Source organism: Antrostomus carolinensis, unplaced genomic scaffold (assembly GCF_000700745.2).
Source record: "Antrostomus carolinensis isolate BGI_N321 unplaced genomic scaffold, ASM70074v2 scaffold4484, whole genome shotgun sequence".
Lineage (NCBI taxonomy): Eukaryota > Metazoa > Chordata > Aves > Caprimulgiformes > Caprimulgidae > Antrostomus > Antrostomus carolinensis.
In genome coordinates, this window is record NW_010308550.1 from 17327 (window position 1) to 34832 (window position 17506).

The following is a 17506-nucleotide window of genomic DNA, read 5'->3' on the forward strand; positions in this document are numbered from 1 at the left end:
GTTGTTAGTGGTATTGTGTGGTGCATAGACTCTTGCTTTTATAAAGTATTGCATGAGGATTCAACCTACAGATTTTTGAGTACAAGTGGTCATTAATGTGTGACACCTAGCTTGCCTAAACACCATAGTCCTCTCTTCAAGTTTCATTTTCAGGTGCATCATTTAGCAAACATAGTAATATGGAATTTTTTTCCACATTTTAAAAAGATGAACGAAATGTATGAATTCCTGTTTTTTTAGGAGAATTACTGAAGTTTGGATTGCTATCTTGACACTATAAACCTGCAATAAGTGGCAATGTCAAGGGTTCCCACTCCACCTCCTCCTGGGGAGATGTCCAGTGGACCTGTGGCTGAAAGCTGGTGTTACACACAGGTAATCTACATAAATTCCAGTGACTTTATTTCCTAGTCATAATAATTTAAAAAAAAAAAACCCAGAAATAAAAATCTTGAGTTCTCCTGACAGTCTAACTAGTTCTCATAGTTAATGCTTGATATGTAAGTTGAATTTTATTGACATTTTCTACCATCTTTTGTTCAGGTTAAAGTAGTAAAATTTTCCTACATGTGGACCATTAATAACTTCAGTTTTTGCCGAGAAGAAATGGGTGAAGTTTTAAAGAGTTCTACCTTTTCATCAGGGCCAAATGACAAAATGAAGTGGTAAGATCTTTACTTGAGCTTTATTTTTAGTTGAGTTTTTTTTTTCCACACACAAAAGTTGCAAAGTTAAGTTGCCAATAAATATTAAAACTCAGACATTTCTTGAAGTTTTGCTGTATGTACAGATTGGTTCTAATTTCAAAGTTTCAACAGTCATAAGGGAAACTTTTTTTTGCTAGCATGTATCATTGCCTCTTTAAAATATTTCTGAATCTTTTCTAGGTGCAATTTAAAAATGCACAATTTCTGCATTTCTTTCAGGTGCCTGAGAGTGAATCCAAAGGGCTTAGATGATGAAAGCAAAGACTACCTGTCACTGTACTTGCTATTAGTCAGTTGTCCAAAAAGTGAAGTCAGAGCAAAATTCAAATTTTCCCTGCTGAATGCTAAAAGAGAAGAAACAAAAGCAATGGGTAAGGGAATCTTAATGTATTGCATGTGGGTTTGGAAGAACTTCCCAAAGAAAATCATAATTGAGAACAGAATTTATTATTGAGATAAACTTTAAAATATCTTTTTTTTAATATCCTTTTAGAAACTTAATTAAAAACCTTGTGTTGATGTTTCACACATTTCTGATCACTGAGCTATGTTAATTCTGTCCTGAGCAGTGTAGATTGCAGCCCGTTACTGACTGCTGTCACTCCAGATTCCTGTCACTTTGCCTTTCTAGCAGATCATGCTTGCTTCCTGTTAGTAGTGGTGTGTTTGCTTCTTTCTAGCTACAGTGGAAGTAAGTGTTTGATTTCTGTAGTTAATTAGGACGCACATGCATGGTTGATTTTTTAGACGCTCCTTTACAATGTTTTGGTCTATTTCATCTGATTTACACTGTAATCAGTTTAGAAACATGAGCCACGTACCCAAGGAATTAGAAGACTTTGAAATAATTGATTATTTAATTGCTGTCTTGATATAGAAAACGTATGACTCGGTTTCAAGCTTATAAGCACAACCTTCATTGGAAACCCTTCTTGGGAAAGCTGGAATCTCATGAAAATGTCTAATTTAATGCTGATCTGCACTGAGTTTGTGCTGTTCCTAGTCCTGCATATGAAGTATCTGTCTACTTTTCATCCCTTCTCTTAAGATCTCTTAAGAGATCGTGCAGGGTCTGTTCTGTTGCAAGTTCTGAATTTCTAGGAAAAAGCTATAGTTCTCCAGGGGTCGTACCCAAAGCTCATGCTACATTTTCCTTATGTAACTAGACCCACTTCTAATAATTAAAGTAAATCCACCAAACTAAGTTCAAACCTAAAAGTTAAATGGTTGGACTTTTTAGAAGGAAAATAAATGTGTGTATTTCACTCTATTTATCCTCTTCCATTGATGGAGTTGGTTGCTTCAATCCCTGCAAGCCTCCTGGTTCTGGAGCTTATATGATCAGTGCTACACTTTTATATATTTGGTGGATCATGGCTTTTGACTTGGGACCGACTTGGAGTCCAGTAGTGGATTGGTGAATGTATTTTGAGATAATCATAGAATTGCAGAATTGTTGAGGTTGCAAGGGACCACTGGAGGTTGTCTAGTCCAAACCCACTGCTGAAGGCATGGTCAACTAGAGCAGTTTGCTTGGAACTTGTCGTCCTTTGAGTATCGTCAAGGATGGAGACTTCACAGCTTACCTGGGGAGCACATTCTAGAGTTTAACTAGATGCTGCTGGTTCCCTTTTGCCTTAGAGGTTCACTGCTGGCTGTGTACGTGAGTTTAAAACTGTTTTAAAGAGGCACTTTAGTGCAACTTACACAGTGTACTGATTTCCCAAAAAATGTATGAGAGCTTTCTTCCTAATGCTGTCTTAAACGAGGGACACGCAACGTAGGATGGAAGGATTTTGTGAATCTGAAGATTATGTGCCAAGTGGTACTTTAAATGCCAAAAACCACAAGGTGCTAAAACCCAAAAATCCTATGAGTAGATGTGTCTTCAATTTCTGCACTAGTTGCTATCTTGTATTTGGCACTACAGGAATTATAAACATCTTTTAATTTTGGAAAATTACCAACAGAAGTCTTATTTCTTGGACTTTCCAGCCATTTACCATCTGCTTCTGGAGATGCTCTGTTTTTATTTATACAGTATAATGATGCCCAACTGTAGATGTCCTTTCTAAATTGATAATTCATGCATAGACTGCTGCTTCAAGTGATGAAGCTGTGTATAAAATAGGTAACAAACTAACATTTTAACTTTAGTAGAAAGAAGAAAAATACATTTACACTTTTATATGGCTTTATTTTTGTAGTTTTGTATATTTAAATTGTTACTGATAATTTAATTTCAGAGGGTTAACACTGGTTCTTGCTGATAACAGTAACTGTAGTATAGAGAAGTCACTTCCCTGATGTCTTTGTTTTGAATGCTGTAGAAGAATGCTGTCTCTCTCTCTATATATAATTAGCAAATCTATTGGATTAAAAAAAAATTACTCTCGTAGCTATGGCTAAAAGGTAAACATAAATAATATCTCTTTATGACCAAAGAAATAGTTTGTTACTTGAAGGCTTTTATTTCTGTTTTGCTTTTTTAATGCTTTTCTCTATTTCAAAATAACTTCAACCTGTGAAACAAGATTTTTCATTTCAGGAAGAAGTCAAAACAGATTGTTATGACAACTGCAGAAGTGTGGTCAGAATATATTTGTGGTGACAAATTCATTGTAATGATATTTCCCTGTGAACAGTTTTGTTTTTGACACACTGGCATTCTTAAACATTAACTGAAAAACTCCTCTCTTGCTGGATGGTGCCTAAGAAAGCGTCTAAAGAGATTATATGGTTTGAATTGCAAATTGTGTTCTACTAAGTTCTATCAAGTGTTTTATAAAATAGCACTATTATTTTATAATAATATAAACCCCTTTTAATCAGTTCTGGGTTTCCTAAAAATGTGACATGTATGATCTAAATGTGTTAAACTGATTTATTTTTGGATTAACATTTAGCTTTAATATAGAATTTTAAGTGTTATTATTTGTTACTGTTTTTATTTAACTTGCTTTATTTGGACATAACTCTTTTTTTTTTTTTAATCAGAAAGCCAAAGAGCATATCGATTTGTGCAAGGCAAAGACTGGGGTTTTAAGAAATTTATCCGAAGAGATTTTTTACTAGATGAAGCTAATGGTCTTCTACCAGATGACAAACTTACATTATTTTGTGAGGTAGGTATTGTTTTTTTAAGTGGTAAGCTATTAAATGTCTTCCGCTCTAATAAATAGAGGTTTATGTGGATTTAAACAGTAATATGTTATAAAAGTTGTCTTCTGTAAACTATAAATATGGTAAGATAACACATTTACTTGCTTTGTCTGCATTGTATTTTGGTTTTTCATAAACATACCCTGAAGTGTAGAATAAGTCTGAATTGATCACTTGTAAACTGTTGATTTTCTCCATAAATGATCTTCCAGGATTATATTAGAATCGATTACAGAATTATTTATGCAAAAGGTGGCTGATATGTGCTGTGTGTAAAAGTAATGTTTTACTGAGGTTACTTGTTTAAAGAAGTTGTACTTGGAATTACAGGATTGTTTTTCACTGGATAAGCAAAAGGAAATAGGGAAATATCTGCATGCTGATTTGCATTATTAAAAAAAAAAATCAGCTAACTGTCAGAATCTGTATTCCTGTGCTATCGTAATTTATGGCTTTAACCCATGAACAGATCTTTCAAGTAAATTAAATACTTTATTTTTATAGTAGTTGTTAAATTTTGTTTTCTGTACAAGTACAAATATCCTGTAGAAGGACCACTTAATGCTGAGAATTATTATTGAGAGCTATGGTATAAATTTAACTTCATGGTGTATTATGGGTCACTTTTATAATATCAGTTACGTTGGTAACCTAAATTGTCTTATTAAAATTCAGTAAAATGCTTACTCAGTGTTAAAAATGGAAACTTGAGAAAGTTGCAATGTAAACACAGTGTATGTTAAATATATATTGGCCAGTTGTCTTTGCTGCCATAAAGTGATTAGTGGCTTAGGAGGATGATAGATGCTCTAACTGCTAATAAGTTTGCTTTGATCTGTGTATTTACAGGAAATGTGTAAAATTGTCTTGGCAAGATTACAATTTAATTATATGTCATTATGCTGTGTAGGAAGAATAATTGAAATGTGGCCCCTGAGACTAGATACTGCAAATATAGTGCATCTTATTTTCACTTAGACAAGTTAAATTAGCTGCATGATAAATTTGTTATGAATACAATTATTTGGGTGATAAAAGCAGATGTAACAAGTGTTTTATGGTTCTGTAAAGATACTTTTGAATATTTTCTCATTTAAAGTTTTTGTGGAAATGAATACTGCGATGTTAATAAACAGCTCTTAAAAATAGTGTTTGGTTTTGGAAATAGGTCACTATCTAATTTTAGAGATAAAGTTTGTTTAAAAAAAACAACCAACCCAAACAACCAAAAAAACCCCAAATAAATTGAACACATACTGAATTTTCCAGAGAAAAATGTTATTTAAATTTTAATGCTAATCTTTAAATATAACTGTTTTCTTACAAAGCTTCTTGATGTTTTAATGTGAGTGGATTTTCTAAAGTGTTTCCCCTGATTATAAATGCTGAAGGAAGTACAACATTCATATGTGCACAGTAAGCATGTTAAAATAACTTCTGGCTTGTTTCAAACTAAAGCAAAAAAAAAAAAATCTATTTTTAAAATTTGTTTATTTGGATGTGTTCTCCTAACTCTTCAGCTGTCATTAGCAATAACAAGTGTTATTTGAAAGACCTGTTTTTATAGACAAGTCTGAAGTTTTTGTTCTTTTAAAACTTAACTGTAAGGTCTAATTTCTGTGTGTGCCTTCCTACTTGTATCCTAGCTGGAAGACCAACTGACTGCTTCTTAAAACTGTATTATATTTGTCTTGATAAAACTTGCCAGATACAGCAGGTGTTTGGTAAAGGTCACTTAGTATCAACTGTGCTGGTTGGCTCTTTTCTCTCTTTTGGGTTGCAGAAGGACTATTTGGTCTTCCTTGGTAGCAAAGATATTCCTTCTGTGTTGCCGAATGTTCTTAAGATCTGTTGGTTCTGTCCTTGAATTGGAAGCTCTGAAGGTTATTAGGTTAAATACTTGGCAAAGTCTAATGTTGCCACTGACAAGTGACCTATTCAGCTTGATTTAAATACATTTTAAAAAAAAAAAAGGGAATGTGCTTGACTTCAAGCATATCACCTGGACAAGTGAGATATGAAATACCAGACCCCTGTAAGTGTTTGTATTTAGGATCCTTAAAAATTATTAGAACCTATAGACAGTACATGCCAGGCCATTCAGATGTAGATATGAGTTAAAATTTTCCTTGGGTTATATCTTAAAAGGCTGGTTTGTAGCAAATTGATGTGTTTCACAACTTTCTGTATATGGGAGACCATTCTAAAACAGCAGAAGCTTGGAACACCAGAGATGAGTTTAAGTTCACATGAAGAATGTGTAGATGACCTTCCTAGGCTCTGTATATAGCTAACAAGAAGATGCTGTGCGGACAACTTTGATCACGAACTCTAAGTTGAGTCAAGTGTCTGGAGAAGCAGAGTTCTCTCCTTTGACAGCAGAAGACTGGCTTTGTTAAGCTAAAACTCTGTGTGTATGTATATCTCCTGAAATCACTCTGTGTGGAAACTGTGAAATAGCGTATCTCATAGCTCTATAGATATTTCAGTGTTGTCAATGTATAGTCTTGCTGTGAAAGTAGAATTTTGCAGTGCTTTGGGGTATTTTTTTTTCATTTTAAAAGGTGGAAGAATATAAAGGAATTTCTTATAATCACAAGGGGGTATGGGATGAAACAGGGAATTAGGCAATGATTCAAATCCCCAAGCTGCTGTCTTAATTGGATCATCCTCTTCTGATCTGGAGTTTGGTTTGCAGTGCTCTGACTTTCTGTGAAGCTTAGCTGTACTATTTTTGCTTTATGCCAGATTTATTCCAGATGCTGTGCCTGTGGAAATCAAACAAAGCACTGATCCTAACAGTATCAGCATTTTCTCTTCATATATAATCCTAATTTTCTCTATTTGCAAGATGCAGTGATCAAGATCTTGTAGAATGCCTCTCCTTCTTTATGAAGGTTTTATTCTCAGGCATATGCTTTCAACAGACATAAAACCTGCTGAGCTCTTCTGTTTTCCTAACACATTGATTAAAACGACTTAGTATGTAAAGATATCTGAAAAAAGCAAGTAAGAATACTACTGTCCTGTTTATTTCTTATGTGAAAGACTTAAACACAGGGAATAATGGCAGTGTATTAACTTCAGATACACATATTGCACAGTTTTCTTAATTAGTTCTGTACAAAAATTACATCCTATGAGCATGCATTTCATTACTGAAGTTACTTACCTACTATATTTTATACTTTACTGAATTATATTTCTAAAATAATGGCTTTTTATCTCGTTTGGAAGACAATCACTCATGATTCCTGCCTCAACTAGACACAGTAAAATGAAATAATGAAGGAGCTATGTCACTTGCACTTAGTTTGCATTATCACATTGCAGGTTGAGTATGGATTTACTGTAATTAAAATTAGGAATATCATACTATTCCAAATTTCTGTGGATTATTCTTAGGAAACTCTTCTGTGACCTTGTGAACTTGATGATCTGTTCAGAATTTTATACTGTATGTATTTTACTTGTATGTATGGAGAGTATTGAACTGTTAATTTATCTCTGAAGTAGCATTCACGTTTTTTTAATCCCCCTGACATCCTAAGAACAATACTTGTACTTATTTACTTTTTAATTTCTATCAGGTAGCGTGTGGTATTATGCACTTTCTTTTTATTTTGGTTGGATAAATATGCAATGTTAGAGTCTCTAAATACTTAAAAGTAAGCTGTAAAGCATTGGTTTATGATTCCAGCCTAATGCCCCAAACACTACTGTTTTTTTGCTTTGCTTTGGAATTGCTGAAATTCTAGCAATAGGTACTGTAATTTAATTATTATTGGCATTCAGTTATGAAGGAGTTGTCTTGCTGTGATTTTCTGTTAGGTAAGCGTGGTCCAAGACTCAGTAAATATATCAGGACAGTCTAATACAAACACTTTGAAGGTACCTGAATGTCGACTAGCAGAAGATTTAGGGAATCTCTGGGAAACAACAAGATTTACAGATTGCAGTTTTTATGTAGGAGGACAAGAATTCAAAGCTCATAAATCTGTCCTTGCAGGTACTTTCTACTTTTGTATTGCTATTCTTTTGTAATTAAAATTGCTAAAACTTTAAAATTTGATTATATTTATTTAATATTACTTTTCTTGCTACAGCACGATCTCCAGTTTTTAATGCAATGTTTGAACATGAAATGGAGGAAAGCAAAAAGGTAAGCCTTAGTGTAATGTAAATATGTTACATTGTGAAAAAGGGAAAAGTTGCAGAAATCCTGAAGTGTTGCAAATTGAGGAAGATGAGTACTGCATGATGGTGCATGAGTGGAGGAGGTATTCTTCCTGAACACTTTCCCCATGAGCTCTGCAGGAGTTTCTTTGTGTAGAAAGGGCAGAGAGGGCCAACTGTGGAAAGGTTCTGGAGGATTTGTTCTTTCATGTACTTGTATCTGCCCTAGATCAGGGTTGTTGTTGGTTTTTTTAATATTAGCTACTGATGCAATTGACCTTAGTAACCTCTGCCTCTTTCTGTTATGGTTCATACCCTCATATAAGCTGATTGACTTCACTAAGGTTTCGCTATATTGTATTAAAACATTTTATATGGTAGCTAGAACATAAAGAAACAACAGGTGAATTATGACTCAAATTAACCCCTGAGGCAGTGAAGCACTCCTTTTCATTCACCGTGTCTACAGGCACTTGACCTGTATAAGTGTGTTGGATGGGTAGTTACTTAATCAGCACAGAGAGCTGCTTCTGCTTTTATGCACTTGATGTCTCTCAGTGAGGAGGTGTGAGTGTTGTTCATGAAAAAGAATATCTAAAATAAGTTGGTTATAGGCAGAATCCATTGAAAGGCAAGTAACTGATCAGCTCGCTGAAGGGTTGTAATAGATGATCATCACTTAGTCTTGGAGGCTGCAATGGTGGTACTTATGTGAACAAATATATCGATTGAATATGGTGCCGTGTTACAACTGAGTTTCACAAACATGGCGTTTTTCTTCCCTGCATTTCTCCAGTCTGGAAACTTTCACAGGTAGAATTGGAATGTTGGAACATTTTATTGGGATTTCTGGACTGAGAGAAACCCAGACATGTCTCAGCTTCAGTAATGTGCTGTGTTGCAGGCCTTTGCCTTCATGTTAGCAGTGAATCACAGAATGGTTGGGGTTGGAAGGGACCTCTGGAGATCATCTAGTCCAACCCCCCAATAAAGCAGGTTCACCTAGAGCAGGTTGCACAAGATCATGTCCAGGTGGGTTTTTGAACATCTCCAGAGATGGAGACTCCACACCCTCTCTGGGCAGCCTGTCCCAGGGCTCTGGCACCCTCACAGTAAAGTTTTTCTTCATCTTCAACCCCTTGTCCTGTCGCTGGCCACCACTGAAGAGAGTCTAGCCCCCTTCTCTTGACACCCACTTTTTAGATATTTATGAGCATTGATAAGATCCCCTCTCAGTCTGCTCTTCTCCGGGCTAAACAGACCCAGGTCTCAGCCTTTCTTCATCAGAGAGATGCTCCAGTGCCCTCATAATCTTTGTAGCCCTCCACTGGACTCTTTCCAGTAGTTCCTTGTCTTGAACTGGGGAGCCCAGAACTGGACACAGTAACAAATCTGTAGTGCAGCCCTACTCCTAAATAATATATGTGGTTCAGTGGATAGGAAACCATCTCGTGTGCTGATAGCTTGGGACTTTTGTACTCTATTCTGAAGTCTGGTGACGGCTACTACAACTTTGACATAATTTCCTACTTCGTTAGTTCTTATAAGGGATCCTGTTGGAGGACGGGGTCGAGCACACAACACCGCAGATCTGTAAAGAAGGCCTTTAGCTACATGATGTCAGTTAGATTTGCTTCTTTGTTTGTTTTTTGGTTTCTGAGAACAAAACATAGGCTGTGTTGACTCAATTGAGTCAAAAATGGCTCAGTTCAGTCTTTTTGCTGCTCTGACTTCTGGTGTTCCAAGCACATCATTGTCAGGTTGGAAACTTGGCAGCACTTTTAAATATTCCTGAAACTTTGCCTTGATTTTCATGTGATAGAGTCCAGAGTTGGACATTTCTAGAAGAAAATTGCAATTAAGTTTTATTACCTAAGCTTTTCCAATCAATTTCTACCTGACTTTAAGAGCTACTGATTTTGATTACTTTCTACTTAATATTATTGAATGTTAACTTAAATGTGTAAAGATTTTACATGATAGATGGTAAATGAAAACTTGTAGCATGCATGCAGATGATATTTGATATGTTCACTTTAAAGTTGTAGCTAAATTCCGGAGTTTTTTATTGATTCTTTTTCCTTTACCAGAATCGTGTAGAAATAAATGATGTAGACCCTGAAGTTTTTAAAGAAATGATGAGATTCATTTACACAGGAAAAGCACCAAACCTTGAAAAAATGGCTGACAATTTGTTGGCAGCTGCAGACAAAGTAAGTAGTTGACTCCTGAGTTCTCAAACCTGATGTTTGCTTGTGGAATGTTCTTCTACAAAGAAAATATATATTTTTTTTAAATTGATATGTATTTTATTTTTTTTTTAAATGTGAGAAACAGATCTCATCAGAAATTGAGAGATGGGAAAGAATAGACTTTGTTTAGCAGTAGAGAGCTGATAAATTTTCTTGACCAGAATTGTTCTAGATATTGTATTTACTATCCAAATTCTTTTATAAATTGGGGACTGTTAATATGATGTGGAAAACTGGTCTTGGAATAAAACGTATCCTAAACCTTTGTATTCTCGAAGAGGATTTATACAGGTGTTTGAATTGTGAGATCTTACCACTAAATGAAGTGGGTAAGATCTCGGCAGAAATGTATACAGCTGAATGAAACCTGTTCAGACAATGGTATCCTTCAAAACAGCAGCACAATTTATTTGTGCAAGATATAATATGGAAATGTAATTATTTTGCATCCATTTTCTGGTAGGCTGGGTCAAAGGTATACAGGAAATTAAGAAACTCAGAGATGGGGTTGGGGGTAAACTTGGAACGAGCTGCTTTCAAACAGGATAATGTATTTTACTTTGAGCAGTTTCATTAAACTTTCCATTGTATAATTTCTTGCCCCTTGCTTTGAGATGTAAAACTATCTAATGATGATTTTGATAAAGAGCCCATGTCTGTTCCTTGCTTTTCCTCCCTTACCAAACTGAAGGAAAATAAAAACTTCTAAATGTGTTATTTTTATTGTTTTAATAAAAGTTCTCCCAGTAAAGCATTTAATCAGTTTGTGTCAAACCTAATGCATGTCTTACCATTTTGAGGACTCTTCAATGCAGCATATAGAATTTTGAATTACCTGTTTGGAAGCAGTTTGGGAAGCACAAAGCATTTTCATGACTGGAACTGTCTTAAAAACTGTAGATATAACAGTAGAAAGAATGAGTTTGAAGAATGATTAGTGTAGTTTTTTCTTTTATCAGTATGCACTGGAACGGCTGAAGGTCATGTGTGAGGAAGCACTCTGTAGTAACCTCTCGGTAGAAAATGTTGCTGACATTCTTATCCTCGCAGATTTGCACAGCGCTGAACAGTTAAAAGCACAAGCAATAGACTTCATTAACAGGCAAGTAATATTTATGAGACTCTAAATACAATTGTATTTATGCTTTGTGTACCTTTTCAATATTAGCACAGTTCTCTCTTACAGGTGCAGTGTTCTTAGACAACTAGGGTGTAAAGATGGGAAAAACTGGAATAGCAAGTAAGTTTCCCTGCCTCACGATGTTCTGTACAAACACTGCTAAATAGACTGCAGATCTTAAGAACTGTTGCTTCATTTCCACACTACTGAGGCCAGTCACTGACTGTAAGTAAAGCAGGATTCAGCAGGTGCTACCCCAGCTATGATTGTAACTTCTCCTTTAGATAACAGGGAGAGTTAACTGCCCTCCAGTGTGAGACTGTAACAACAGCTCGTTTTCATTCCTCTCCTGGGGACGTAGCAGTGCTGTGAGATGTTGGCAGCAGCCACCACAAGAGAAAGGAAACAATTCTCTTGACTAACCAGGTTTGTGCCTGGAGGAGTGGCAACCCCAGTGAGGTTTCAAGACTTGCTTAGGTCAATCTGAGCCTGCAGTGCTGCCTGAGCCTGCAGTATTTCCAAAGAAAGGAGGGCAGTTGCTCTTTTTGCCTTCGGCGACATGTTTGTGCACCTTCCCACATGCCAGCACTAGTGTTCTCAAGGCCACACAACTCGTCAGTCAGGTCCCTCTGATCTGGCTGACTCTAAGTGCTCATGCCTACACTGGAAGTAGGTTGAGAATATTTGCTCAGACTGTAGAACTGATTGCGGCATGTATGTAGAACAGCTCAAGTGAATCATGGAATAGGAGACAGACAGATTCAAAACAGCTAATGGTAGGCTGAAACAGTAAAAGAGAAGCAGAGCTCTTCTTTCTTACTGTTATAATCTCCAGAGAAACTAAAAGCTGTGTTGTAGCAGTTATTTTAAAATTAGAGTGTTTCTCCTTTAAAAAAAAATAAAAGTCTTCACAGTCCTAATGACTGAGCATGATGTGGAAAAGGAAGAGGGTGATAGGAGAGAAATAGATTTTACTATTTCAGTAGAAAAGCTATAAAGAGAAGTCAGAATACATAACAGTGTAAACTAGTTGATGTGTTTCTTTCTCAAGTGATTTGGAATTTACTGAGCTGACTTCTTTCTTGGATAATTGCTGGTAGATTCTCATCATCTTTGCTTCAGCTGAAGCGTCTTACAATAAATCAGGGAAATAATGTGACAGGGCCTGGCTTAATTTACTGGTCCTGGGCACCAGGGAGTCTGAACTTTGGTATTGTTTCTGAAAGCACTTTACTGACTTGCAGCAGAAGATTAAAGGCTTGCATTAGAGCTTGCATTAGAAATCTGCAAAAGGTTTTTGAGAGATGGTATAGCGTAGAGCTCAGCTCCTAACTTTATGCTTGACAGTGTTCCTGAAATAGTACGAGAGCGTTCATGGAGGCTTTTGAAAATACAGGACAATGTAAACTTGGGGTTGATGCACAAGATGTTGGTTCCAAATTACAAATCTGTCCTGTGTCAATGTAACATGGATCCCAGCTGGTGCAATATTCATGTGCAGAGTGAATTTTGTGCTTTTGTTTTGTATTATTTCACAAAAAACGTAAATATTTACATTGAGTAACTACATTGTTTTTAATCTCTTGGATGTCAATGTAATACTTGCTGAAATATGTTGTTGCTTCTGTATTAGTTAAAAATCAACAGTGGCCACTGAAAGCCATTCTGAATGTAGTCCATGATCTTGTACTGAAGGAGGAGTGAATGTTTTCAAGTATGCTCCACTGGTACTCAGACTGTGAGCTCCCAGTGAGCGGTTCTGTAGTCAGCCAGCTAATCTGTCTTCACGGCTTTTTCTTGTATATGAACTACATCATTTTTACTGCTGTTTGAGCTGATTCATCGTGTCATCCTTCTCTCTCCCCAAATTGAGCATGCCCTTCTATGTAATGAGATTATCATGTCTTTCCTTGCTTTTCTTCTCTACACTAGACCTCATCTTCCTCCGGTTTCCTCTTATCATTTTTACTGTATTTCCTCAGTAATTTCAAGACGGTTATCTTAACACAGTGCCCAGTATTGGATGCAGTTCTCTAGCTGAAGTCTTGTTGATACTGAGGAAAGCAGAATTAGTACTCTATGTCCTACATGTGATGATATTAATATCCCCAAATTGCAATTTGCTGCTTTTTTCCAATGGCATCCTTACTGGCATTCATCAAGTCTGTTGTCCCGTAATGCTCAACTGCTCCTCTCCAGTAGTTCTTCCCTTGCCTGCTCTTCTCCACTGTGCATTTGTGCATTTGGTTTGTAAGATTGTGTGACTATTCTTAATACTTCTGTTTTCAGCCAAGCAACAGACATAATGGAAACAGCAGGTTGGAAGTCCATGATCCACTCCCACCCTCACTTAGTAGCAGAGGCCTTTCGCGCACTAGCGTCTGCACAGTGTCCACAGTTTGGCATTCCACGCAAACGGCTAAAACAGTCATGAAATCTTCCATGAACTTTAGAGAAATTGAATTGACTCTACTCCTCCATGTCCAGAGGTGTTTTCACAAACCATAACAAGAGTTTTTGTTATCCTTGTCCACAGAACAGAAGCTGAAAAAGCCTATTGTTTGCTTTTCAGATGGATAATTTATGGTTTAATCCTCAGCTTTAAATTAGACTGATTACTCTAATTCACTGAAAGGCCTTAAATTATCTTCAATGACTCTCTAGTCCATCTAGTCTAATGTATCTTGATTTTTTTTATTATTATTTTTTAACGTGCCTTGTCTTTTTGACTAGGCTCTGCAGGATTGCACTAGCTCCATAATGCAGTAAAGCTGATAACTGAAGATGAATTTTTGAAAGGGATCTTCCATTATTTTCAGAAGAAAAAAAAAAAAAAGATTATAGTTTGGTCCTGTGCTAACTGGAAGGTTTTAACTAGCCTCTCATTAAAAGCGCTTGAGCCAGAGGCACATAATGTACCCTAGACAAGTGCTAAATATAGAGAGAGCCTGTTTACCTTCAGCGAATGCCTACAGGCTATTTATGGCAATATACTGCTTTGAACATAATTTATTTTTCATTGTGGGGGCAAATATGCAATGATTTGGCCCAAAAATGTATTTTCATTACAGTTTGTAATGCTTATTGTGTGTGTGTCAAAGCTGTCCAAACAGGGAAGAAGAAACACGGAATAAACTTCTTGCTTGTGTTTCTTTACGGTCCATCATGAGTTTACATTTAATGCAGAACTGAATGAGAGGTAAAGAGTTCAATGTGAAAACAGAAGAGTATTGTATATGGAAAAAATATATCCCACGTGTATGGTTACATAGAAAAGTAAATTCATAGAATGACCAAATGTAAATTGAAGAAATGGGCCAAATGGATTCTCAATATGCACTTTTAATGTGTAACTTTTGTATGTTGTGTGGTACATATATATTTTGCTTTTGATGAATTAATGAGGTACAGGTAACTGTGGCTTAACTTTTTAGATACATTTTAAGATGCTCACAGCCACGGGGGATTTAGTTTTGTTAGAAAAGAGAGGCATGTCTTTTTAAGACTCAATTGAAAGTGGCTATCGCAAACTTTCCTATTTAAGGAACAGAATATTTTTGCTTATTTGAAAAAGGCATGTGAATGGTCAAATTTTGAAGGGATTTTTTCCCATCTTGATGTACGTGCACAGCTTCCATTAACACCTCAGGAGGTGATGTACACATCAAGAGGAATATTTCCCTGAAATGTCAGATGGTATTTGCAAGCAGAGACTTGCTCAGTCTTGCATTTCAGTTATTGTACTAGCATTGTGGATGGTATTGAAATTCTGCATAATGTGAAAAGGATGAAACATTTGTAAACTGCTTGTCACGGGCCAGTTCTTTATTCTATGAACCTTAGCTTTAATATCAACATCCTCAGTGTTTGATAGCTTTGTTTACAATTGGGAGGAAAAGTCTGCAGTAGTGCACACTCTAAATGTTTCCTGAGTTACTGCATTGAGTTTACTGTAATAGTGATAATATGCTATATTTCTTTTTTGGGAAGACTTGGGTTTAGCAGTGGGGAATGGGAGGAGATCTCACCTAATTTATAAGCATAAGGGATTTAGTTTGCCTATTAAAAAAAAAAAGTTATGCAGGGAGGAGAGAGGAAGAATTTCAAATTGTTTACTATCTTAAAATCTATCTCCATCCTCATTTCGTTAAGATTCATCTGAATTTCTCTGAATGAAATTTTTAGAGGAAAGAGTATATAGTTTTATACTTTGGCATCTAATAAACCATTATTAGCAAAAGTGAATTGGAAAAAAATGCCTGATCCAATTTTGAAGAATAAAACCTCTAAACATGCATTTTCTTACCTTCTAACTAAATCTTTATGACAGAAAAAGTGTAAAATCAGAAACTTTAATAGTACATAAGGCATCAAATTATATATTTACAGAAAATTATCCTTTTATCAATTTTTAAATATTTATCAAAATAAGGTGTCATAAGCATTCTTCATAAGACGTCAAGATAATTGTTCCCTGCAAAATAGTGATGTTTTTGCTGCACTGTGTAATGCGTTAGGACTATATATCCTCATACACGTCACTGGTAAAATTCGCAGCTCTAACATACAAAGTGACTTGAATATTTAATGCTACACTGATTGTCCAGTTCAGCTTGTTCTAAAGTAATATCATACAGTAATCAAATGGAAGGCTTAAGGACTTTCAGGAAAAACTTTTCTTTTAGAAGCTTAATAGCACACTTTGTACCAAAAAAATGTCAGACACTGTGCTGTAATATTATCTACATCGTAGAGTGCCCACTTTTCAAATCAGGCAGTGTGTACCACACATTACACTAAGAGGAGGAAAAAAAAGATAATTGATCTGTTTAAATTAGACTTTATTTATTATGTATGTTTTGAAGTTTTGTCAGCTCTTAAGAAAAAGGTAAAACAGTTGCTGTATTCTCAAGTGAGTGCACTAATCATTCACCTCTTCTATTCTTTAATTAACTACATGCAGTGTTCTCACTGGAACAGGATGCTGGTAATTACAACCTTCTTCGGATTCAGTAGCTTGTTTTTATTCCCCACATCTCAAGAGTCTGCCCTTTGTAAACCTCAGTTGTCAGTTCTAAGTGCAGCAGATATAAAGCTATCTAATAGAATGGACAGTTTTTTCAGGCTGAAATCTTAGGGTGGGTTTTTTTTTTTTCTTAGTTTTATATACAGATTAGGAATATTATGTATGAAGGTGCCACGTTTTGGCTTGCCAACACTACTCCCTCAGATACATGTGAACCACCGCTTTCATACTTCTTCTGGGGAGAACCCTGCATGTGTCCTGTGCGTGCGTGTGTATGACTGTGCGGTGTTTTTTGTCAAGAATGACTTTCTAAAAATAAGGACTCAATTTGCTGTTAAAATGCTATTATGTATTATATATATATATATTTTTTTTTCTCCATTTGAACATCTCCTAAGGAGATGCTTTAGGTGGAAGATGCTTCAAGAAATAATCCTTATTTCCTAGTCCATTTACTGCATGCAGAAGTATGAACACATTGTGCCTTTTCAAAGAAACTGTTGACATGAAGGGAAGATTTAACAGGATACAAGATCTTTTTAAAAGGTGTTTTTAGAAGTTAAGGAGAATGCTATTTGATACACGATCGAGACGGAAAAGTTACAAATTACTCATTTGAGCTCTGTTGCATGTTGATTCTTGCTTCCTAAATTCAATTTCACTGAGGTAGAAACAACACAAAAACAGTGGAATAAGTATTACAGACATAAGTTGAGTAATGGTCTATTTTTGTGAAACTGTGAAAATATTTGCTGTTACAAGATGAGCATATGTCAAAATGTGATAATCATGGACACAAAGTTAGTTTTACAAGTTACTCTAGTTCTGATGTTTTCCTAAACGTTGAGTATTTAGTATAAAATTCACCTTTACACAGGAGGTCAGTAGAAGACCTACATGGAGATTGTGTTCCTTTTAAATCCTCATGGAAAGATTTCTCCCTTGGGAGAATAAAACAATGTACAGTATTTGAAACTGTGTTTCATAAAAGACAGTGAATTGCAAGTGTGAGGTATTGCTAACATGAAATACTGTTGAATTTTGTTGAGCTTTCCAGTTGGTT

The 17506-nt window shown here is 35.7% G+C and overlaps 1 protein-coding gene across 2 annotated transcripts; it reads left to right on the forward strand.

Annotated features, from left to right (window-relative positions):
* Positions 1-239: 239 nt before the first annotated feature.
* SPOPL (speckle type BTB/POZ protein like) lies at positions 240-15468 on the forward strand. 2 transcript variants are annotated; one of them, XM_029084442.1, is made up of 10 exons: positions 240-375; positions 544-665; positions 927-1078; positions 3705-3832; positions 7701-7878; positions 7976-8031; positions 10136-10258; positions 11257-11399; positions 11484-11537; positions 13707-15468. In XM_029084442.1, the coding sequence occupies exons 1-10, from the start codon at positions 298-300 to the stop codon at positions 13849-13851; spliced, it is 1179 nt and encodes a 392-aa protein (XP_028940275.1). In that variant the 5' UTR covers positions 240-297; the 3' UTR covers positions 13852-15468. The 2 variants fall into 2 exon arrangements, with proteins under 2 accessions (XP_028940275.1, XP_010164089.1); XM_010165787.2 differs by lacking the exon at positions 11484-11537.
* The last annotated feature ends 2038 nt before the right edge of the window (positions 15469-17506 follow it).

Excerpts from the sequence above, each read along its gene's own strand:
- SPOPL (XM_029084442.1), top strand. The coding sequence starts at position 298 with ATGTCAAGGGTTCCCACTCCACCTCCTCCTGGGGAGATGTCCAGTGGA. Across the intron at positions 666-926 it reads CCAAATGACAAAATGAAGTG|GTGCCTGAGAGTGAATCCAA; the intron begins GTAAGATCTTTA and ends CATTTCTTTCAG. Across the intron at positions 11,400-11,483 it reads GCAATAGACTTCATTAACAG|GTGCAGTGTTCTTAGACAAC; the intron begins GCAAGTAATATT and ends TCTCTCTTACAG.